Raw genomic sequence first — 26,079 nt, forward strand, 5'->3', positions numbered from 1 at the left:
TAAATGAGAGAAAAACATATTTAATGAGTTCATAGCACACTGGACATATGGTAAATACACAAAATTCACATTATTTCGATGTTCGACAAACACGTTTCACGCGCTAATGTAATGTAATAGGAAAAAAAAATAATAATAAAAAATCTTAAAATAAAATTCACAAAAATTAATTTTTAACCTCATTAGAGGCCAGGGAAAAACCTGCGCGGGGGTTTAATTTTTTTTTTTCGAAATTTCCCCTAAAAAATAATTTTAAAATCTACACGTTTTATACGAAGTACATATTTTCCTCGAAAGTACTATGTGAACAAAACCTCACCCTAATGGAGATAAACGGATTTAATTAATCCGTATTTACGATTAGGGCTAAAACATGATAACACCAACATATACATATAAGGTGTTCACCTCTAATTATAATTTTTTTTTTTTTCATTTCAAAAACAATATAGTTATTTCGTTCACATATTTTACGATTAACACAACCAATTTAAGTTTATTGTTTCTCTTCTTCTCAATTATTACCGGTATTGTTTTTACGGCTCAAAACAGTCGATTAAAACGCAAACATTTCAGCAATTCATATTCGTCAAAAATACTAATTATGGAAGTGGTAGTACTTTACCAGCGCCATCTAGTACCGAAAAAGCAAACGAGTTCAATAAGTTGTTTAATGAAAAAATTATCATGATCCTAATTTAGCTGAAAAGATACTATTTAATTGTCTTACGAGTTATATTTTAACTAAGGGAAAGATATATTGAAATTAATCAAAATTTAGAATGCATTACGGCCAAAATTAAACTTGCTAAATACATTTCATCAAAATAAAAATAAAACCAAGCAGTTCAAAATTAGTTAGAATTTCACTCAGACAACACTATCCTATCCAATTATAACCGAATAGTTTAATATTAACCTGATCAATTTTCCATTAAAATCATAACAAGATGAAAAGGTTCAAAAATCAATACTAGATGGCGCAGTATTACTAATGGCCCTAGCACTAATTATCTTAAATGCTTAAATCTTTCTCTTTTTCAAGTTTATTATCTTCAGTGGAAACAGCTGGACAAGCGTCGCGCGAAAATACGTTTATAAAATTAAACTTTTAAAAAGCATTCCTACAGATTCAGTCTCGTACGTCTTGAAAATATAATTTTTTCCCGTTATCCCATGTTGTAAAAATTAAATATAAAATAAAAACCACAATTCCTTTCATCTCTCGGCCCTGAAAATTGCAGGGCTGCAAAGTACGACTGTCTCTTGTAAAATATCCTATATTATACGCAATTGCCTTTCCATTAACTATTTTCATTTCATCTTCTAAACTTTGCAACATTAAGAACTTTTCAGGGAGCTTTTTGTTTCAGAGCAAAAAACTATTTTTGGTAATTTTATTTAATATTTTTTTTGGCTACTGGTATTTTATGGAATAAATTTTATATATTTTTAATAATTCCCCCATATTTTTTGTGATATTATCGCTCTAAAAATTTTGCATCTCATTTCATTTTTATTATTTTTTTTAAGTCTACGAGGAACATTTATGTAACAATCACAAATTCATGATTGATTTTGTATCACAATTTTCAACCATGAGAGCGAATTTTTCTACGCGAGGAATTTTTTTGTCGGGTTTAGTTATAATTTTTGCGTATATTTTCAAAGGGGTTTCTCAAACTAATGGCGTTTTATGGTAAAATGGCATTTTTGTGTGTGTGTTTGTGTGCTGATGATAAGAAACAATGTAAACCGAGCTAAGAAGCAACACGAAAGGCGTAATTAAGTCAGCCAAGGCCTAAGACATTTTCTTAGTTTACGTACGCTAGATCAGGATGATGGGTAATCTGAGAGAAATCGGCCGCTAACTGTGGAACGGCTCAGGTCCGATGAGACGCTAGAAAATGGTGGAGGAATACACGGAAAATGGCGGGTTGTCTCCCTGATTCGTCTAACGCAAACCGCCCGCCAACTGTGGAACGGCTCAAGTCCGATGTGGTGCTAGAAAATGGTGGAGGAATACACGGAAAAATGGCGGTCCGTCTGACGTACACCGCCCGCCATTTTTCCAAGTATTCCTCCACAATTTCAAGCGTCCCAACGGACCTAAGTCGTTCCACAGTTAGCGTGCTGATTTCCCTCAGATTACGCATCTGATATCAAGTGCCGCCGCGTGTTTCTAGACTCGGTCTAAATTAATTCTGAATGAGATTAACGAATTGACTATTGTTTATTTCAGGAACAGGGGAAATTATAAATATTCCAGTTTTTTTGTGACATTGACGATTAAAATAAAACAATACTGCAAATTAAAAACTTAACGTGTATGACTATCATATATATAAAAGGATATACATTTTGAAAGTGTGCAAAAATTTAAAGCGTATTCAGGAGGTGGTTTTGAAGTGATTAATTCACTTTTTGATTGGTTATTTAATAAAGTTGTCTGAAAAAAACAAACGATTACCTGTCGTGAGAGATTTAACGAATTAATTTAAATTTGATGCTTCGAAAATTTGTAAGATATTCGTAAAGGTTCATTTGTCAGTCACAGCGGGCGCAATGCAAGTTTCTTTAACTAGTCTGGGCAAGTATTTTTAACGTTCAGAAGATAGCTCGATACGCTGGCGTCCTCTCACGCGATAAATAAATATTATTCGCTATTTTGCATCATGTGTGTACCACCAAGAAAATCACGATTTTCAAACAAGAAACGAGATTGTTTTTCGTAATTGTTTTCGGTGTTATCTTATGTATGAAATTACTAAATTTAGCGAATCACGTGGCTTAACCACGTGGTGATATAGCAAAAATGAAATTTGAGTCTGAGAGGGCGCCAGCTCGCTGCTCATGTTGCAAATTTATGAGCGTTAAAAACGTCTTATTTCAATTCTATTATTCATTTAAGTTGAGTAAAATTTTGCAATTTTGAATGCTATTTTTAATATAATAATCGTATACTGGCAACAGTATCGTAAGAGTAGTATTTCAATTATTAATACTGAAACTATTAAACTTCATTTTCTACAACTGCCAGACAATGCGTATAAAACTGCGCACTCACATTTACGGCAAAAATGCGGCTGTGTACTAAGAAACTTAATTAAATTAATTATGGAAAATCTCTCACAATCCATGCAATCAACGTTTATTTTTCAGAGCGCAACTATTATGACTCAAAATAAACTTAAAATAATAATAATTATAATAATAATAATAAACAAAACATAAACGAAAAAAAGGACAAATAATAATAATAAGATTCAAAAATAGTAACGCTGATACAAAAGGTATACAATATTGAACATGGCCGAATTTTTGATTTGGTTCTATTTTGACCACGTGACGATATAAAAAAAGAGTTATGGACTTCATATGGCAATAATGGCACGTGTTACCATGTATTATGATATTGACTTAGCACATTATCTTACTGGATTTACAAAATGTTGAGAAAAAAATATATTATCAGTCGTTATGAAGAACAGTAATTGGTAATTAATTAACTAACTGGCCAGTTGTCCATGAGTATTCGTTCTGTGTAACTGTTGAGATGTCTCCACATTTTAAAGTCTTCGGTAGTATTTGTAAGTTACGGATACCGTCGTTATACTGGCACTTCCGAGGTTTGAAAGGGTTATCGGTAACTGTTAGCGTTATCTTCTTGGTAGTATTTTGAAAGATCCAATGTTGTCCGAAATATAGGCCTATTACGCGCCACGGAATCTGTAAAAATTTAACTGTTTAGGTAACTTCCGAAAAATTCATTTAAGTCGCTTGACGGCTTTTGTAAAATGGCTATTTTTTTAAAGATTATGCGTCGTGCCACATTGACTAATTAGAAAAATTATATAAATAACTTTGGCCGGAAGTTTCCCAAACGTACACATCGTTTTCTAGTGGCGATTAACAGATTATGAAGAAGTTCCATCAATTATAGAAACTGCGTGACTAAACGCAACTCAAAATACAAAATGGCGGTGCAGGTAAGAAATAAATTAATTAACCAATCGTAGAAACAAGGATGATGATGAGAGAAGATAGGTAACCTGAGGGAAATCGACACGCTAACTGTGGAACGACTCAGGCATGACGGGACGCTAGAAATTGGGGAGGAATACTCGGAAAAATGGCGGGTGGTCTACGTTAGACGAATTAGGAAGACCGCCCGCCATTTTTCCGTGTATTCATCTCCCCATTTTTGGCGTCCCACCCAACCTGAGCCGTTCCGCAGTTAGCGTGCCGATTTTTCTCAGATTACCTATCCTCCGACATCATCCTTGGTATTGGTAAAAAGAACATTACTCTTTTAAGTTATTAGCGATATTAAGAACATAAATTCTTTGGCGAAATTTCCCTTTCTAAATTCATTTGGCACCGTATACATGAAAAATGGTTTTTGCTGGCTGCATCTAGTACTAAAACGTTATTTAATGGCAAGTCATAAATTGCCATTATAAAGTATTATTTTTCATATAATTGATGTAATTTCGTACACAGGATTTTAAAGTAAATACTTTTTTGAATTTGGCTTCTCGTAGAACAAGACATGTCAATGCAAAGTTGCGAAAACTTTCAATACTATCCTATTTAAAGAAAATTTGGCAAATGGGAAGTAGCCCAATATTATCCTTTTTAGAGAAAATATGGCTACCGTGAAACGAAACATTTTTTGCAAATAATATGTCTATATTCGTTCTACACCATAGTCTGAAAAAAAATGTTGACATGTCTTGTTCTACGTCTACAATAAAGCATACGCCATTTCACTAAAATCTGACATTGTCAAGTTTGGTTGTCAATTTAACAACGCACGTTTACACTTCATTATTGTATACCTTTTTAAATTCGCGTTTGTTTTCATAAAAATAACTGAGTAACTTAATTATTTCATTAACAATATTTTCAACAACAAAAAAAAATAGGTGAATCATTAAATAAAAAGTCAAGTAAAAGTTTGAGTCAAAGATCTCCCTTCGTGAAACTCAGCCAAACTGGCAAAGGGATTATGAAAATAGAGAACGAGATCTTATTCAAAATCAACAATTTAAGTCTTTCACCACAAAATTTGGCTAATATTTTTTTCAACTAGTAGCTTAATTCTGTGGCGTTTAATGTTTTTCTTTTCTTTTTGGGTTATTAAAGAAACCGGAAACAAGGAGGTTGTGGCGCGTGTTTAAAATATGTTTGAATTACGTCACACGCACGTGACCAATAAAAGGTGTGGTTCCCATAACGGAGAACCTAATATATTAAAACCGAAGAATTTTCGCTTAGAATGAAGGTCTTAGAGGCCAAGGATGGTACGTAATCTGAGAGAACGGCTCAGGTCCGGTGGGACGCTAGAAAATGGGGGAGGAATACTCGGAAAAATGGCGTGCGGTCTTCCTGATTCGTCTGACGCAGACCGCCCGCCATTTTCCCGAGTATTCCACCCCCATTCCTAGCTTCCCACCGGGCCTAAGTCGTTCCACAGTTAGCGTGCCGATTTCCCTCAGATTACGTATCCTCCCCTAGACTCCAGTCTCATTCAGTATCTTAATAACCGTCTAGTAATGCCTGTGACGTATTCCAAAATTATTTTAGAAACCGGCCTCTACCATCCTTTCAGTTTCTTCAAAGGAAACTTTTTGTCGACAAATTAGTCCCATGTCAAGAATTTTATGAAAATAAATTCGGTCTCTATGTTCATCCTCTCTTTTTAGTAGAGAAATTGTAAATTAAATTTTAAAAATGTGGGTGGAATTTGGCTTTGATTCGAGGAGAGTTAAGAGCAGCCAGGTATTTTTGGTATGTACATTAAGAAGATTATCTCTTGTGTTTCAACAAAAATTGGCGCAGTTTCTTAGGAATTTAAGCTTATTTTTAGTTTACCTGTTGTAGGATATTTTCCCTGATTTCGTTTACTGTTTAAGAACTTCTAAACTGGTAAACGATTCAAAACTTTTAAGTACACGAATGCATATTTTTTCAGTTACATATATGTGTTCTCTATCAACGTAAAACTTGTGCTATTTTGAGCGACAACTACAATTAAATCTCTCAAAGTACACGCGCGAGCTAAAATTCCTCAGTCAATAATTAGTTCACTTTGTAAAGGTCAAAAAACCAACCTCTTTAGTTAAAGGTAAAATTTAAAACTGGACAAAGCCTTCCTGAAATTTTTTAAAATTTTGCATACAGCGACCTACGTGTTCAACCTCTTTGTAAAGCAGATCTGACGTAATGCTATGCGGAGACTGTCAATGGTCACCCATGATCTAAAACATAGTCTGCTTCACGAGGATCGAGGTATAATGACGTAGGCTCATTGACTACATGGTTCCATTTTAGAATGTTCATCACTTTACATGCCATTTCGAATAGAAGAAGGTATTGTTATTGTAGTATGAACCTTTCTTTTAGGTATAGGCCTTTTCAGACGATACATTTTTTGACTGAGTCAACTTGAGTTGAGTAAAGTAGTTGACTTGTGCGAACAGAAGTTCGACAAGTTGAATTACTAAAACTCAACCTTTTCACCCATCTAGTTGAGTAGAAAGTTATATCGTCTGAAAAGAAACGTTTCTGATTTTGATAATTAAAAAAAATGTTAGCTCCGAGGGGCGTGTCACTCGTGTATTCCGGAGTACACTTTACTCTGTATTACGATGTCGTATGGAAATTTTTGCGAGTAAATAGCATTGTATTACCAAGTGTAATATCGCGTATTACGTATTCCGGGGACACTTTCCGAAAGAGTGATTCACCCCTCGGTTAGCTCCGTGGCTATTGCCTTTTAACGGGAGTAATTTCGGTACAATTTTCAAATTTACTTCACAATTGGTCATATAACGAGGTTTATTAATTATATAATTTAATTTCTTTTCATTGAATTAAAATATTTCCAATATGATTTCTCTAACGGTTTTCAAATACGGCGTTCGTTACAAGACGAGGCCCTAAAATCTTAGCTCGCACGTGTACTTTAGTAGCGAGAAGAGTCGTGTTAACATTATACAAGCCAATCCCCTTTTATTTTCGGTACTGTTCCCAAGTGGCAAAATTTCGTGTTAAATTTTTGATAGTTTATTTCTAGGTGTGTTTCATTATGAAAGAGGTGAATTGTGCAGGCGGCTGGGCGGGCGAGTATATGAAACGCGGCCAAAAGAGGAAGGGAAGGAGTACGTCGACGCGAATTTAAAAATGGAAGATCTCAGCAATTCTGTCAGCGGGACAAACCCGTTTCTTAAAATTCAGTTCTGATGACTACAGCTTAATCGCGTTTGATGGGATAATGTTTCTCTAAATTCTTTTACCGGGACCGACACCATTAATCTGAATTTTTCTCTTTCCACAAAAATCTTGGATCTCATTTGAATTTGGTTAAGAAACCGAATTCTGGAGGGTTTATGGGAAATTCGACAGATGGCGCTATTGGGCTAAAAAGAAGTACGTCTCCCTTATCCCTGGTCAAATCGGCGAAACTTCCTTCTAATCTAACATAGCACAATCAATCACGCAAGCTGCTTTATAGCGTGGTGTTGCGCGTGATCAAGTGGGCTATGAATCGAACGAAATGCAATGCAATATTCTATCACATGATACAAAACAATAGAGCTATTCTCAATCACAGAAGCCTTAGTGTGCTACTTGCCCATAGAGAGCTTTCAAATGGGATAGTAGTACGTCGTACCCTCCCAAGTCTTACCGCTGTTCTGGTAGGCCATATTGGCGCATGGTCTCAGCTTCATTCCCGCTTTAAACCTACCAATATGGCAGCGTGAATTCCAATTGAAAGCTCTCTATAGAAGCAAAGCGGTACCAAACATGGCCGCCTACTAGCAAAGCTAAGCCCGTGACGTTATCACGTGATACAAAACAATTTCTTGATTTCCACTGTTAAATAATCATATCCTAAAAATGGTGTTTTTTTTTCGCATTGTAAATAGCATTTTGCAGCGCCATCTATCATAGAAAATTTATGAAATTTTCATAACTGGGAAAAGTACCAAAAATTTAAAATGGTAGCTGAATTATTTTTAGTTTAATTTGGTTAGTGCATTATTAAACTACCAAGAAAGATCAGCGAACCCTTTTAGCCGCGTATAATTAAAAGATAAATATCGGCTACTAGCGACCATAATGGAACGATTATTATAAAAGTTGATATACGCTGAAAATGTTATACTTTAACGACGCAACCTAATCTTCGATGATTATTAAAATAAAATTAAAAATAACATAAAAATCAGTAAGAATATGGCGGAAATCCCCATCATGGCTAAAGCTACAAAATAATTTAGTGGGAATTTCCTGGCATCATCGACCACCGAGTGTCTTTACGCTTTTTTTTGTCTTATTTCTTTTTTTTTTTTTTCATTTTCGATAAAATGACTAAAAATATATGTATAGATATATTTATATAAGTAGGTAACGGAGAGATTTTGGTTTATATTTTTCGAATGATAATAGCGTAATAATATGGTTTTTTTTGGATGGCCGTAATTAGCCGTGTGTTTGAGTAGCTACCGCCGCCGCCGCCGTCAGAGCGCGGTACGACTCACCTCCGGCCATGGCAGCCCCAGCAGCGGCCACGGCCACAGCCGTCGCAACGGCGGAAGACGGGAAGGCGTGCTTTTCCCGCTGGTGCTGCTCCAGGATCGAGATGTCCGCCGTTCGGAAGTCGCAACGGCTCAGTCCGCACTCCACTAGCCGTTGGTTATGGGTCAGGATGTTGTGCGTCTCCAGGTCGGATCGCACTTCGAACGTCTCCGAACAGACGCTGCAGGCCAGCAGTTTAACGCCGTTCGAATAGCTTTTCGTGCGAGGACCGCAGAAAAGAAAATAAGAAACATGAGGAATCCTACGATCTACCAGCCCCTCTTCTTAACCTTATTAATAATAATTAAGCTTTGTCTATGATGGGATTTCCACACTAAGCCTGTGGCTTGTTTACAGTGCATAGAGGGGTGGTGGCTAGCCCCTAACCCACAGCTAACCGACAGCGCCCTATACTAACTATTACCCTTAACCTCTGCAAGTTTTGATGTAAAGGAGAAACCGGGTTAGACCGCGGAGGAAAACTCCTTTTAACAAGCGGAGAGAGAACATGCAATCTCTACGCAGAAGGATTTGTTCCCAGATATTCACCCGGTGCCACAGTCCGGGATCGAACCCGGGATCCTCTTGCTGCGTGGCGAAAGCGCTAACCGCTACGCCACCCCACCTTATTAAGAACAAGCCCACTGTAACCTTGAAAGAGAGATGGCTGGTGCGGAAACCCCCTTACCTATAAAGTTGCCTCTGTAGCCCCACCTACGGAATGGCACTGTAGTCCTCCCAGTATCCTCAGCGTTTAAGTAGGGTCGTACAGGACGCCCAGTATATCTTAAAAATAGAAGCTCGCTCTGATACAAATACAATAGCGCTACGCGGCAGCACTTAACAATCGCCTACCGAAGGGTAGGGACATGCGCGAGGTACACTGGGAGAGTTACGGTGCCGCTGGTTGCTCATCATCATGTCCAATCCATCTCACCTCATTTATGCCTGCTGTTTGCGCAAGCGTCTATGTAACCATTGATACAATTGAGAATGTCTGACACCATATCGATGATTAAAATCCGGAATGAATCGAGAGGCTGGAATGGCCAAGGGCAAACTTCTGCCTAAGGGTTGATGCCCATTAGGTTCAACTAATGTTGGTATCTTTTAAAGTTCAATTATTCTTTTTCCATTAAATACTCGCCGAGAGACCAACGCACAGGGGAAGGGCCAACATATTAGGCTAGTTCCCTCGTGCCAAGAAGCAACGCCAGATGGAGCTGGCATTCGCTACACGCGGGAGGCTAGACTCACCATGCGAGAACTGGGAGAAATAGGTGCGCTAACTGTGGAACGACTCAGGTCGGGTGGGATGCCAAAATTCGGGGGGGGGGGAATAGTCGGACTCAATTGTAATTGGTTCGTCTGCAGTCATTCTTGACCAATTACCAATGCGTTCGACTATTACTACCCCATTTTTGGCGTCCCACCCAACCTGAGCAGTTAGCGCGCCTATTTATCTCAGATTTCGCGTCCTCACACATCATCCTTGGACTCACAGTGCCGGTTGCGGTGCTTTTTGGTGTCAGGTAACTAGCCTAATATGGCGGCCCCTCCCCTGTGCTGTTTGCTATTCATATGGCTTATCGCGTTGCCTACGTTAATCTTGACTAGCTATCGCTTAGAAGTTTGTTTGTGCCCGTCAGTAGGCGATGGACAAGGTAAAAACTTCTACAGATTTAAGGGAACACTGGGTGCTTTCGCTCTTAGCCATTCCAATCCCTCCATTCGTTCATGCTGTAACACTAATACCCATTGAAGAAACATTAGACATGGGTAACCTATCCTATGCATGTATATCTTTTGATACATTCAGTGGTCTGGGGTTAATGCACGGTTACATGTTCTAGGACCCACCGCATTTATACCTTCATGTCCTATCATACCCAAATTTTGGTGCATTCAATGTAGGTAAATGGGAGAGCCCTACCATAACCCTGAACTTATAATGGTACGTGACATTATCAAGAACGGGATGTTTTCTATAGTCCCACTAATTTTCGTTGTACAAGCCAATGGGCGGGGAAATTACACCCGCGAATCAGAAGCAATCAATTCTAAGAAGTAAACGAAAGCGTTCCAAGACTTACTGTTTTTCCTTGACGTGCTGCTCGAGCGTCGATTCGTTGTCTGTAACGAAGCTACACTTGCTACACGCAAACTTGCTGTGGACTTTAAGAATGTGGGTACAAAGGCGTTCGGCACGCGCGGCTTTGTACTCGCACAAGGGACACGGAAAAGGTTTTATGTGCGTGTTCAAGTGTCGACGTAAACACCAACTGTCCACTCCCCTCCAGGGGCAATAGTTACACAGGAAGGTTTTAGGGGGTTTCTTCTTGGGGGGTTTGCCGTCCGGGTCTGGTTTAATCATGGATTGACTTCTGGAACCTTTACCGGTAGGTGGCGGGGCGGGAACGACGGTGCCCGCCATGTTATTGGCACACCAAGTGAAATTGTTCAAGGGAACGGCAGTGGCGATGGCGGAAGCGTTACCACTGGTGACGACCCCGGTGTTGGCGGGCGTGGCCGGGGTGCTAGAGTTGTTGTTGCCGCCGCCGCTCAAGGAAGAACCGCCGCCACCGTTTTTGGCCGGGAATCTTCGAATCATGCTGATATCGTAGCGTTGGTCCTTGTGAATGCGGAAAAAATGCTTCTTGACGTGATCGGCGCGGTTGAAGACTTTGAGGCAGACGTAACAATGGAAGGGTTTCTCTTCTTTGTGAATGTTCTCGTGCCTGGCGTACAGGTCTCGGCGGTCCGTGGCGTACGGGCATTTGGGACACATGTATCGCTTCTCGATACTCTCGTAAAGATCCCCGTTCTGATCTCTCTGAGTCGACTCGACGCTGGCTTTGAGATTGTGTAGTAATTGCAAAATTTCGTCCAACAGCGGTTGACCTTTCCAGAGACTGTCGGGAACGTGATGCATGCCGTGGTGCTTACCCATGTGCATGCGCACGCAGCGCGACCACGAACTACTGTACGGACAATGAGGACACTGAAAGACTTTGGCGTTGGCGTGAGTGCCCAAGTAATGCTCCGCTATCCTCAACGAGAAACCCACCGTGTTACAAGCCACGCAACGAAACATTTTCGTGACGTGATTGTAGCTGGCGACAGGCGAATTGTCCCAGCTAAAACGCTGCTTGCTAACCACCCATTTCGTATCGGCGCCGTTATTGTTACTCGCGCCAACATTGTTCGCGTCACCATTTTGTCCATTCGCGTTACTGTTGTTGTTTTGACTGTTTTTGGACTGTTTATTCGACCTCTGTTGCGTTTGCTGCTGTTGTTGTTGCTGCTGCTGTTGCTGTTGTTGTTGCTGCTGTTGTTGTTGTTGCTGCTGCTGTTGTTGTTGTTGCTGCTGTTGTTGTTGCTGTTGCTGCTGTTGTTGCTGCTGCTCCGCGTTTGTACTGACGGGTACAGCGACTAAATTAGCGGCGGAATTGGCATTGCCGTTTGAGGTTGGCACTACCCAGTTGTTATAGATGCCGTGATTAGCGGCGTACGGTGCCGTGGCTAAGTTTCCCGTTACGCTAGCCGTCCGCCACAACGCGCTGACGTGCTTTCCGATATTCTGATTGGTGAAGAGTCCGTCCGGTACACCCGTTAATCCGTAACTATACGATATAGGAGGATAGCTGGCTTCCATAGTCCGGCAACCGGGTCTTATCGACGGAAGTTGCCCCGCGTTAAAGTTCTGCCCGAGGGCCTGCAATGGGACGGACAGGTTTGCATCTGAGTGGTGAGAGACGACGTCTTGTTGGTTGCAAGTCCACCAAATTCCCGAATCTTCCTTCTTTATGTCCGCCTAGACGGGCAAAAAACGTCCATAGTTAATGTCGAGTAATAACACAGGGTTCGGACGAAGTTTTTATATGGAAATTCCCTGACTTTTACAGCTTATCCCTGACCAAATTTTCCCAATATCCCTGACCGTTTTAAGTACGTGTTTACCAGAGCCCACTTAATAATTACACCTGGGCCCATGTTTAGCATTGCTCGAAGCAATATATGGTTTGATATACCAAACGAAATCTCTGACCTATCCCTGACGTTTTAGGGAAAAAACTCCAAATCCCTGACTTATCCAACTTATCCCTGACCAAATTTTCTCAATATCCCTCACCATTTTAAGGCGTTTATCAGAGCCCACTTCATAATTACACCTGCAGCCCATATTTAGCATTGCTCGAAACCATCACGGTTTGATAAACCAAACGAAATCCCAGACCTATCCCGACCCTGACGTTTAAGAGAAAAACTTTAAATCCCTGACTTATCCCTGACATTTCCCAAATTCCAAATTTATCCGGGTTCCGTATACAAACCCTGTAATACAGTTGATATGTTGATTGGTTATTTATTTATTTATTTATACAACATCCGCAAAGACAGCTAGTGTCTTGTAAGCAGACGGCGGTTATAGTGAGGGAGCCGTGACAAGAAAAGTATACAATGACTAGCATAATGTTAACACAGAGGTATAAAATACCAATGAAAATACTTAAGTGAAAATAATTGAAAAAATAACAAAATACGGGGATGCATCGGGGTTTAAATCATGTTGTTAAAATGTTCAGAGAGTTTAATTCGAAACAGAGATTTGTTGGTAATGGCAATAATGCTAGGGGGCAAGGAGTTCCAGTCATTAATTACAATATGGGAAACATGGGTCTGCCGAAAGGTGGTTAGGGCTCGTGGTTTGACCAATTTTTGAGAGTGACCACGGGTATTCGCGCTCGTATTTCTGGTGAAAAAGAGCGAGAAGTCAATGTCGAGGTGACCGTTGATAAGGTTATGGACAAGGCATAAGTTGTTAATTTTATGTCGTATGTGGACCGGGTCAATATTAAGTAAAGAGAGGCGTTGGGATGCTGGAGAGGAATTATGTTTATTGGGAAGCTTAGTGTAAGCGTTTTGTGCCCTTTGTAAGGCATTAAGATCCAATTTAAGATGGGGAGACCAAATTGGGGAGCAAAAATCGAATTAAAATGGATAAAAAATTCATGATTAGGTTTTTAACGCTTTCTTTCAAAAATATGATAAGATATTTGTGTTCGTAAATAATTTTCTGATTCAAACTGAACTGGTGTCTGAACTGACAACACTTGCAATGAAATTTTTTAAGTCCAGTAACATAAGAACTTTTCATGACTGTCACTGAACAGTTTTTCACACGTATAGTTTCAAAGTCAAGTTGCTCATGGACTTGTCAACAAACTAAATAGTTGTATCAACACAACCGTGACTTATATTTTTACCCAACATTACGCGTTCCGATAGAAGAGCTAATTTACAAAAATAAAACCTCAAAATCAATCTAATTCTTCAAACTACTGGTAGTTTGAAGTTTTTTCATTTCATTGAATTACTCCGTAGCTGAACTAATATCCGATTTTCAATTAAAAATTTCATCTGTAACGCTAAACATCTCTTAACACAAATTACAACTAACATAATGCTGACTTGATTGTTTTCAAGCCATATTTAGCATTGGTTTAATATAACGGGCAAAAATCCCTGAAGTTTAGTGAGATATTTTGAATAAATTTCCGACTTATGTCTGTCTTTTTGAAAAACATTTTAAATTCCTGATTTTTCCATGACGTTTAGCAAAACATTTTCAATTCCTGACTTATGCAGGTTATCCTGATTGTGTCCGAACAATGCTTTTACTGAGTCTAACCTAACTCTACGACTAAACATCAACAATTAAAGTGAAAGTTCAGGTAACATAACATCATACCTTTAAAAAAAACGGCCTTTTTCTAAATATACAAGGAAAAAACATTAAAATATTAAAAAATGATCTCTTATTACAAATAATTAGTACATTTAATTAGTCTTAAAAACGAGGACTACTGCGCATGCCGCCATTGGTTTAGTGGCGTCTGCTAAATGGACCACTTAGTCCTAAAGGGATTGAATGAATTCTCACAGGCTGAGTGAGGAAGGTAGGGCATGCCCACTCAATCACGCGCTTAAGAGGTTCTATTTAGCAGACGCCACTAAACCAATGTCGGATGGCGCAGTAGACGATACTGGGTCTATTGAAAATGGTCTATTATAGAGTAATTTCGGTAGAGAAGGGGAGTGAACTTTGTATCCCCTGCGTTGGGGGCAACTTTGTAATAGGGACTTGGCAGTACTACGTCATGCAAACGTCAGGCTACCTTCCATTTATTTTTTTAATATTTAATTCCTTTTATATTTAGAAAAAGGCCGTTCTTTTAAGGTATAAAGTTACGTTACATGAACTCTTCCTTGAAACAGTATCAAATTTCTAGAATGTAGCACATTTCATTTTGACAAAAACACCAAACTTATTTCTCGATTAGGGTATCAAAGAAGATATCAAAAACATGGCTTACTATGTAATAATACCTTCTGGGAAAGAGGGTTGAAAACAGGTGAAACTTCATAACGCGCTAGGTAAGAGATGGTACAATTGACGTCGTACCGTGGTGAACGCGGTGTAACCATATAATACCTGAGAAACGTCAAGGGAAACCAATCTTCGGAAGAAATATCCCATATATGGATGGCATTTAAACGCGTACCGCCTACACCACGCGGGCACCCTCAGACACCCCACTCGTTCTATTTACCACCCACTTCGGAGGAAACAATTTTGGGCGGAACTGGCAGCGTCCGCCACGAAGAGAGTCTCCTCTCGGTTCACCCCACACCTTTCTTTCTTTGTGGTAGTAGTTGGCGCACCTCGCTCTTCCCGCGGTCGTCACCCGCCGCCTCTGTCTCAGTGTCTTCCCAAAGATGGAGGTCCACCCGCGACAATCGCTTTCATCGAGCCCCATTCAAACCCCCACCCAACCCGCTCGTAGCCGGGGAAGACGAGATGAAGGGAGAAGGACCTCTTTATATTCTCTTTTCAAGAGGGACGCTACAAGCTTACAAGCAGAAGCGAATAAAACCTTGTTGGAAGTGCAGTCTTCGCTTGAAGGAGAGCGGGATAGACTGGAAACCCCAATAGAGAGCTTTCAGTTGGAGGAGGAGCTGAGTCTCGTGACATAATTTACGCTGCCATATTGGTTGGTTTAAAGCAAGAATGAAGCTGAGATCAACCAATATGGCTACCAGAACAGCGGTAAGACTTGGGAGGGTATGACGTACTACTATCCCATTGGAAAGCTCTCTATGGGCAAATAAGGCTTCTGAGAATAACTATATTGTTTTGTATCACGTGACGGAATGTTGCATTGCATTCATAGCCCACTCGATCACGCGTAACACTGCTATAGAGCAGCAGCGTGCGTTGTCGAGTGGGCTATGTTAGATTAGAAGGAAGTTTCGCCATCTGTCGAATTTCCCATAAACCCTCCAGAATTCGCTTACTTAACCAAATTCAAATTAGTATATTAGATTTTTGTGCCATATTTATGGGTTTAAAGCAGGAATGAACCTGTGACCACCCAATATGGCTACCAGAACAGCAGTAAGACTAGGGAGGGTGTGACGTACTACTATCCCATCTGAAAGCTCTCTATACCTAAAACGTTAACTCCGTATCCCCACCTACGTAACGGCATCATAGTCCTCCCAGCATCCTCAGCGGTTAGGTAGGGTCGTACTGTACGAAATTGTAAAGAACGCCCCCTCCATCTTAAAAATAGAAGCTAGTTCTCATACAAATAAAATGGCGCTACGCGGCAGCACTTAACAATCACCTATCGAAGGGTAAGGGCTTGCGCGAGGTACACTGAGAGAGTTGCGGTGCCGAGGGTCGCCCATCATCGTTTCTAATCCATCCAACCTAACTTATCCCTGGTCTTGGCGCACCACCATTCGTCACCTCTAGACACTGGACAGACTAGGGAATTATTAACCTGTGTGCCCTCTGGGAGAAATTTCGCAAGTTTCTTTCCCAAACCCAAGGGGTGATATCGTCAGTTCAATTCAATTTAGTATCATACGTTGATATGTTCCATAAGCATGACACTTCCTACACCTCGCAATGCTCGAGCTACTTCCAGAACGACACTCGGTTAATTTTGCAGTCCATCTACTAGGTTAGTCTGCACTAAGCCTTTGACAGCGCCTGACCAGGCGTCGCTTTACCAGAATCTATGTCCTACGTCACTTCATGGCAAGCTCTCAGTAACCAGTGACAAACTTAAGGAACATATCTTATGAACTTATGATATCACCGATAGAACCCACTGTAGCCTTTTTGGTTTAACCCTATTCACTAATCAAGTGACAATACTATGACAACCTTGTTTACGACATGCGGATCCAAAGACGATAGATATTTCTTCAATTTGTTGGACTGGTAACGTTCAAGCCCTTGCTAACGTCTTTGGATTCACATACCGGATATCCCGTCTTAACCCTACTACTGTTCGCCTCTGGATGGAGGATATCACTAAGGTAAAAAATAGAGGGTTATGGCCAAGGAGGATGTATAAGATGGGAGACTCATTCTGGAATGGGGGGGGGGTGGTAAAAAAAGAGGCAGGTACCGCATACAGTGGCGCGCAACTCGACGCGCAAGCCGTTGGTAAAGGCGGCGGCGTACGTCACGTAATCGTTGTTGGAAACGAGGGATATTCACTATTATAAACTAGCTCATGAGTCATGAGGTTAGAGCAAGGAGGCTTGAACGTACGCTCTCTTGCCGTGAGGGGATGAGGTAACCATGGTAACCGGGGAATGGCTCAGTCCCGTTTTAGGAACAGGGCGTTACGTGCATTTTATCTGACTACGAGTCTCCCCTCTTTTACATTCTCCATGTTATGACGTTGCCATATATGAGAACGAAATAACACAATTATTTGTTAAAACGTGCGAAATTTCAAAATTGAAAACAAGGCTTTAAATTAAATTCCAATTTATATTCTAGAGTCCGTTGCATTAGATGTAAAGGGCTTTTCTATAAGTAGAATAATAATCTAAAAAGTCCAATAAACATTTAAAATGCCCCATAATGGTCACTGGACAATTGAAAAACAAATTTTTCCGAAATTTTGATAGCTTAACTATGAAATTTCAAAACTATTTTTGCACACTCCAGTGGACAATGTCCTATATATTTTCCAGTTAAAGGGGGTATCACTGGACACATGTCCTATAAGCATTTAATTTCAAACTCCGTCCCTGCTCGGGAAAACACCAATACCGAAATTGGTTGAACTGAACCGTTACGTATGTCTAACCATGGATGGATTAAAGAAATTCTCTTCTAAGGAGATTATTATTGTCTTCTGTTAGAAGTTTCTCAAAACCGGAATTAAAAGAAAACCTACGTATAAGAATAGTTGACATATACAAAATAAAGGCACACTTAAATTATTAAATTGAAGCAGGTATTTTCGAGGTGGATTCTATTACATACAATATTTACAGGAGTAAATAAAAAATAAAAAATGGCGAATAGTAAATAGTAAACATTAATCGGGCCTACGACATCAAACTAGCAATTAAGGCAGGTAATGTTTGTCGAGTTTTGTCAAAGGTCATTTTACCAATAAGCACGTATAAAGAGAGCCAAAGAGGGAAGGTAACTATAACAGCACAGCCCAATATCTCTCTCACGCGCACCTACCTCGACGCACAACAGCCGATGAGCCAGACGGCACGGTGTCAGTTAAGAACATTCCCCTTCCCCAAATTCTCCGATTTTTCACCCTCTGTCTTTCTCTGTTGGGCCGATTGCGCATGTGCCGAACGGTTTTGACAGCAACGTCATCAAAACGAAGTTTAAGTGAGCAGCCAATAAGATAATTTTTAAACTTTTCGTTACGTTACGTGTTGGAGGGAGGGACTCTATACTGGGTGGTCTATGAGTCGGACTGAAGTAAATACTAACCGTTCTCCATTCCTGCTTCTAAAATTAAATCTATCCCTGACCTAACCAATATGAAATTCCCTTTTATGACAATTATTTCTGACTCTTTCAGGTACTGTGACAAGTCTTTGTTGTTAAGTTTCGTTTAAAGGGGAGAGGGGGGGTCGGTTTGCGGTGATACAATGCCCGCGTTTATCTTCCCTAACTGAATCTTTGTAGAATTTGATAGATAAAAAAATGGAAGGGTGACTAAATACACCCCAAGTGCTTACCATTCCATATCCCAGAAATAAAAATTTCAGTTTCAAAATTTGGCACTCTGCATTCTTTCAAAAGTTCAAAACACCTTCATTTAACTAGATCGGCAAAACAAAACAAAAAACGTTATGCAACAAAAGGTTCACAATATTAATTCAAATAAATCAAATTGAAATATATACTCAACATCAAAATCAAAAGCAATTCAATATTATTGCAAATAAAAATTGGCAATTCGTATTTTACAAGTCTGACATTAATGCGAACACGATCAATACCAGGAGGGGTTAACCACTTTCAAATTCCTTGTACCAAAAGTATATAGATATAAAAACAAAAAGTACACTTTATTAACAATCCCTGTTTTTGCCTGTAGACGAAATGTAAACGGAGAAGCAAACTACCCTCCAGTCTCAACCCCCTACACGAATTAACCAATCAGGGACAGCTTCAAACGTTAAATTTTGGTACTAGAGCTAGCCTCTGCTACTTTGTTAGCCTATTCACGGCTTGTTACCTGTGCCACGGTCGGGACGGTAAGGTTATCAAGCGCAGAGGGGGTCGACACTATTCTTTTGGTAAAGGAGTTAGGGCTTCTCATATTACAAGGCGCGAGAAAGTTTCAACGAAGTGTACTTTTTTATATCTATATATTTTTTGCTTATACGGCGATTGAAGTAATATTTATGGATATTGTGGACAGTAATTAAGATTTTTAATTAAACTAATTTATTAAATATGCAAATATCTCATTAAAGTGACATTAAAACATTTAGTTGATTGGAACTAAGGGAATCAAACATAACTTTTGAAAAATAATAATAATAAATGGATACTAAAAGGCTCCAAGGGTTGTTTTTACCATGAGTGATGATGTGATAGAACTATGAATTGGTAGTAGCGTATAAAATTATCATAAAATCTTTTTTTTTTAACTTAAAGCGTTTTTACCCTTCCGAGTGACGATGACGAAACGGAGAGGTATTACACTGGACGTATCTGTGTGTGTGTTTGTCTGTTACCGCGTTCGCATTTGCGAAATCAGAGCAAAATACTTCCGATTTAATCGCAGACGAAGTTCAGTGAAAACTATCTAATATTAACCCAAAATCAAACCGAGATCAATTAGCCTTATTCCTGATCAGCGCCACCTACCCATAGCGGCGACTTTGAGAACTACTGTAAGCGGCAAGCCAATCAGATGTCGCTAAAATCTGGTGACGTCACTGACTGGCACTCTCGGGTCTTACCAAAAATGACGTCACCAGATTTTAGCGACATCTGAATAAATTGGCTTGACGATTACAGTAGTTCTCAAAGTCACCGCTATGGGTAGATGGCGCTGATCAGGAATAAGGCTAATTCGTGGCGCGAGAGGTCAGGCACTTAATTAGCGAAATCGGTGTACACTGTGCATGCCGCATTTGCAAAAGTCGTATGGAGAATGTGAGAGTGATTAACCCCTCGATTCAACGGGATTTAAATATGTCCCGATCTGACTAATTTTGGATCTCAAACTTATCGCCTCGTGTAATATGTGCACATTTAAAAAAACGTTACGCGTTTAAATTAAAAACTGAAATAGTTATAATAATTAGGCTTAGTTTTCATTAAAAATTTCATTAAGTCAGACTTATAATAATGCAATTTCTAATTTGATAAGTTTAAAGATAAAATTAAAAAACTAAAACGAACAAAGAAGTAAAGCGTATAGGAAACATTTAGGGTGAAAAGTGAAAAAACAAAAGGCAAAAACAGATGCGAATTAATTAAATGGCAACCAAAAATCAAAAGTCATTGATACGGGGTATAGTAGCACCTAAAAACTAACACGATTAAAAAGTAAGAAAACCTTTCTATCTTAAAGAAAATGTTCAAGTAACATAGCTTGTTATATATATACCTTAAAGGGAGGGTGAAGTGGAAAATCGAGTGATTTTTTAATCGATTCTTCTTCTAATTATAAGACCAGTCTGCACAGTGAAACCTTCAGGAAATACCAATTCCGAATGGTTTTAAAATTCAAATTAGGTTCAGATTTTAAGAATAATTTGAAATAAGCCCCTCCGTCCAATCGCGCCACGTCCTGCCTTTTTATTAAAAAAATTCTCGTGGCACGTTCCGTGTCGAATGAAATTTATCGCGAGATTTGATAAAATTTGCGCGCGATGTGACAATCGTGGCGCGAGACATGGAGCGTGCCACGAGAATTTTGTTAACAGAAAGGCAGGGCGTTACGCGATTGGTCGGAGGGGGATACTTCAAATTATTCTTAAAATCGGAACCTAATTTGAATTTTAAAATCATTCGGAGACTGTATTTCCTGAATGTTTCACTGTGCAGACTGGTCTTATAATTAGAAGAAGAATCGATAAAAAATCACTTGAGTTTCCACTTCACCCTCCCTTTAAAAGAATGATTGGCCTTTTTCTAAATATAATTGGAATTAAATATTAAAATAACTAATAAATTTTCTCTTATTACAATATGATAATTAGTACATTTAATTAGTCTTAAAAACAATCAAGGACTACTGCGCCATCCGCCATTGGTTTAGTGGCGTCTGCTAAATCGAAGCTCTTACCCCTAAAGGGATTGGTTGAATTCTCAGAGCCTGAGAGAGGTAAGGGTAATGTAGGTTCGATTTAGCAGACGCCACTAAACCAATGGCGGATGGCCCAGTAGTCCTTGATTATTTTTAAGTCTAATTAAATGCTAATTATTTTGTAATAAGAGATCATTTATTTATTTTTTTTAATATTTGATTCCTTTCATATTTAGAAAAAGGACGTTCTTTTAAGGCATTATGTTATGTTACCGTAACTTTTCCTTTAAAATAATTGATTTTAGAAATTACAGGCCAGTTTATAGCGAGGGGCTACTCACTTCCCCAAAAAATGTACACCAGATTTCTTATTTCCAAATATTTCCGATTTATTTCTATTATTTTTGTATTTCTTTATTTCCCGATATTTCTCCTAAAATTTCCAATATTTTCACGATATTTCCCTTAAATTTCCAATATTTCGATTATTCCTTCGTATTTCTAATATTTCTCAGTATTTCTATTATTTTTGTATTTCTTTATTTCCCGATATTTCTCCTAAAATTTCCAATATTTTCACGATATTTCCCTTAAATTTCCAATATTTCCATTATTCCTTCGTATTTCCAATATTTCCGATATTTCTCATTATTTCTTAATATTTCCGATATTTCTCATTATTTCCCAATATTTCCGATATTTCTCATTATTTCAGATATTTCCCTATATTTCCGATATTTCCCTATATTTCCGATATTTCTCAATATTACGATATTTCTCGAAATATTGAAATATATTTCTTAAGGCTTGTACACCGTATTTCGTAAGTGGCTAGCCCCTCGGTTTATAGTAAACTGCATTTTAATTTAAAATTCTTCGTCTTACGATACCTAAACTATGACGTCATATCCTGTCCCGAGTCTCGTTCCGTATTGGCTAAGAGGAGTGTTTTTAAATTCCCATTCTCCTAGAATGAATGCTAAGCCTTGGTCAAATCTGAAACCATCAGTCTGTCAAGCATTTTGCACTCAATGGCTATTTTCAAAAGCTCATAAGATACGTTCTCCGTAAGTTTGTCACTGGTAACTTAGAAACTGGAGCTTGTCATGAAGCGAGTGACGTAGGTCATAGATTAGATAGGTAAAGCGACTCCTGGTGAGGCGCTGTCAAAGGCTTAGTACAGACTAAATAGGACCTAGATGGACTGCAAAACTAACCGAGTGTAGTCTGCAATTCTCGCTTGTCGTTCTCGAGCTGTAAGTCTCTAACATTACGAAGTATAGGTAGTGTCATACTTATGGAACATATCACTTATGCTATTTTCAATATCCGGTTTCAGAACTACCCTATCCCCTCTCACGAACGTGTGACGTCACTAACCCTGGGGGGAAAAGAACTTCCCGCAATATTCAGGGGCTTGCTAAAATTTAAATTAGGTTTGAGGTGCTACTACTCCTTTAAGAAAATCCAAAAGGTTACGTAGTCATACCAGAATGCCATAACCACATAAAATGGGTAAAAAAAATGAAACCCTAACACTTCATTTTCACTTTAAAATTATTTCTCTTCAAATAACTTGAAAGATTAAAGAAATTTTTCCAAGAAAATAAAATTATTAAAAAGACTTTGTTTATTTTAAAACTAACCACTCGAAGCAAAAGTGTATAGATATGAACACAAAAAGTACACTTCATTAACAGTTCCCTGCCTTTGGATGTAGACGACATATAAACTGAGAAGAAAACTACTATCCTCCTCTCAACCGCGTACTGGAACCAACCAATCAGGGAAGAGCTTCTTGACGTCATAGGTTCATAGAAAGTAGCACGTGATGCAGGCGATCCAAACGTTTATTTTTGGGTACTAGAGCTATAGCATCTGCCACTTTATGAGCCTATAGAGCTATTTCAGAAGCCTTAGTGTGACGTCACCCATGAAATTTGCCCATAGAACCAATGGGAACTAACCAATCAGGAAGGAACATCTTGACGTCATAGGTTCATAGAAAGTATAATACATGATGCTGGCGATTTAAACGTTAATTTTGGGTACTAGAGCTGCCACTTTATGAGCCTATTCACGGCTTGTTCCCTGTCTCAAGGTAGGGGGGGGGTCGACACCATTCTGGGATATCGGAGGCCTTCCAGGGTTCATACAACTTTTGGAAAAAAAATTTCCCTGATATTTCCAGGTTTTTCCCCATATACTTCCCTGAGTTTCCCAGAGTTTTCCCGTATATGGAGTATCCTATGGAGCAAATGTTAACGAAGGAGGGGGGGGGCAAATAGAACTATTTCATAATCAAAGGACATCGCCGTATCTCTAATATAACCAGAGTTATGAGCCTCCAAGTATAGTGTAATGTTAATCCTATGGAGGGAATATTCACGAACATTTTGCTTAATTACTCGGCCCTGATTTTTCCCTGAGGTTTTTGTCAACTCCCTGATTTTTCCAGGTTTTTCCAGTTTTCCAGGTTTGTATGAACCCGGCCTTCTTATATTACACGGCGCGAGCATGTTTGAACGAAGCGTACTTTTTGTTTTTATACCTATATACTTTTGCTCAAAGTACCGATTTTCGACACTAGGCGGTGTTAGCATCGAAAACATGACGAAAGCCGTCGCCGACTGTCGTCGTTGAGTGGAGGAGGGAAAATTGGTAATCGATAACGATAACGGCGTCTTTCTATACTTCAAACTCATCATATCAAAATTGAAACTAAAATTCCCATCGACGTTTCATTTCAAAATCTACCACTATAAGTTTACATAAAACATACACTAAATCCTATCCAATCGCGATAACGTTAAATACGATTCAACTTAAGATAACTAAAGTTATATATTTCCCAAAATTAAGCGTGATTCATTATGAAAAACCTCGTCGTAAAATAAGGGAAGATACGAAACAAAGAAAAGCAAACACAGTTGGGCAAATTCGAAATATAATATCCGTTATAGACAATGACCTTCAAGAAGCGGTTGCCTTTAGTCAAAACAAGCCGTCACGTATTCGCTTTATTCATTCATTAAACGGGTAGCGCCGAATTAAAACGGAACGGACTATTTTCAAGGTCAGACTCTAATCGATTTTGGCGGGAAACGACCGACATAATGTACGAGTGTTTCGCGCCTAATTTCCATCAGTGTACGAAGCAAAAACTTGTAGTGTAAAATATAAATTTCGATTTTAGAAATTCTCCGTGTCCATACACGTTAATTTTCAAATTTATAATAATAATACTTTGTTTAAATCAAAGATATTTAACACTACAGGCAATGTACAGAAATGGAAATTTTTGCGGCATAAACACTTATCAGAATATAATCCGAGTGTACTGCGCTAAAAAACACTAGAACGGAGACATAACAGAAGAAGGGCGGCCTCTGTTTCAAGGTTTCTATTCAACCATCTTAATCCCGAGTCTACTACCGTTACTAGAGACGTCGGGAAATTTAGCGGGAAATCTGGCTTGGCGTCAAAAGCAAAGCCAGTGTTGCCACCCTATTAATAAGAACCGCTAAGGCTAGAGAAAAGTGAAACTGCGAAAACGATAGTTATATTAGAGAGAGAGGTAAAAAGATGCAAATAGAAACCGCGATAGTATAGTAGTGTAGGAGAGGGGTAAAATGCCAGCGGGAAAAAAAAAGTCTGGGAGCGTCGAGATTCTGGAGAAATGGCGAGCGATTGAAGAATGAAGTCAAAGTAGTCGGCCGCGCCGGAAAACGCGATACGACGAGAAGGAGGATAGATTGAAGCGGGAGAAGAGGGAGGGAACTTGGGGGCCATGATGGAGAAAAGCCCGGCCGCCCGACCCGCCGCGATCGCTCCCCGTTGTCTTCCGAGGGAGTTGGGCGGACGGGCGGCGGGGGGAGATTCTCGGGAAAGCGAGGGAATCTTCCGTCGAATAACGTAGGCGGACGCGGACAAAGAAAGTTGCCACTTTTTACGCGGGCAAAAATCGGCGTTTCTTACCTTTTCTTTATCCCAATTAATCCGGTTAACCCTTAAAATCGTCCGGGTTAATTCGTAATTTCCAATCGGCGATTGACAGGCCGCCGGACTTTAGCGGTTTTTAAAAATTATTCGTCGCCGTTTTTGGGGACTGCGCGGGTTGTTCTAGTAGTAGGTCTCCCGACGCCCTCCACCCAACACGGCCCACCGCGAATACGAGGAGTAAGTACGGCGCGGCGTCAGACTGGGAGGAAAGTAGGGGGGTGGGTGGTAACGAGACTGGAACTGGGAGAGAGAACCGAGACGAAGGAAAGAGACGGGGAGGGAAAGAAGGGAAATAGGCCCTGATGTACGCTAGCGGAGACTGGAGAAAACGCGGGCCGTGGCGGCGGCGGCGGCTGACGTCAATATTGGTCACGTGACGTATATAGGATTAGAGATAGTGTGTAGGGCGGCTCGATCGGGTGGGGAGTGAAAGTGGGTGAGGGTGGAAAAAACGGACCGGGGGAATAGAAGGAGCAAGCTGCCGGACGGCCATCAGTGGGAGGGAAACGCTACAACGATTTTTTAAAGAGATAATAAACTATCAAATATTAGACGATACATTTTTTAATACAATATTTAATTGCGTAAGGTACTAAAGTAGGCGAAAAGGATCTAATATAAATTATACCTATAACAAATATGGAAGTTAAAAAATGCGTTTGTTGATTAATTTTCATGTCTGCGTCATCAGCTTATTTCCTCCTTCCCTGAAGAATGTATAAAGTCCACACTACGACAATCACCCTAAAAAAAGAAGTGTCTATTATTTAACTTATTTTCTCGCTTTTTGCTGCGCTTTATATTAGAAACATAATATAAGAGCGAGGGGCTAATCACTCTCAGCGTCTCTGTACACCGATTACGAATAATCATTTAT

At 39.4% G+C, this 26,079-nt stretch overlaps 1 protein-coding gene across 2 annotated transcripts; it reads right to left on the minus strand.

Moving 5' to 3' along the window:
* LOC149647027 (uncharacterized) lies at nt 1–25,493 on the minus strand. 2 transcript variants are annotated; one of them, XM_089849881.1, is made up of 5 exons: nt 25,179–25,492; nt 18,670–18,753; nt 10,680–12,400; nt 8,550–8,800; nt 1–3,729 (listed from the first exon to the last, which is right to left on the minus strand). In XM_089849881.1, the coding sequence occupies exons 2-5, from the start codon at nt 18,670–18,672 to the stop codon at nt 3,641–3,643; spliced, it is 2,064 nt and encodes a 687-aa protein (XP_089706007.1). In that variant the 5' UTR covers nt 18,673–18,753; nt 25,179–25,492; the 3' UTR covers nt 1–3,640. The 2 variants fall into 2 exon arrangements, with proteins under 2 accessions (XP_089706007.1, XP_089706008.1); XM_089849882.1 differs by lacking the exon at nt 18,670–18,753 and having other exon boundaries at nt 25,179–25,493.
* Nucleotides 25,494–26,079: the final 586 nt, after the last annotated feature.

Source organism: Phalangium opilio, unplaced genomic scaffold (assembly GCF_054372755.1).
Source record: "Phalangium opilio isolate 3A_F unplaced genomic scaffold, DU_Popi_V2 ptg000089l_1, whole genome shotgun sequence".
In the NCBI taxonomy this organism is placed as follows: domain Eukaryota; kingdom Metazoa; phylum Arthropoda; class Arachnida; order Opiliones; family Phalangiidae; genus Phalangium; species Phalangium opilio.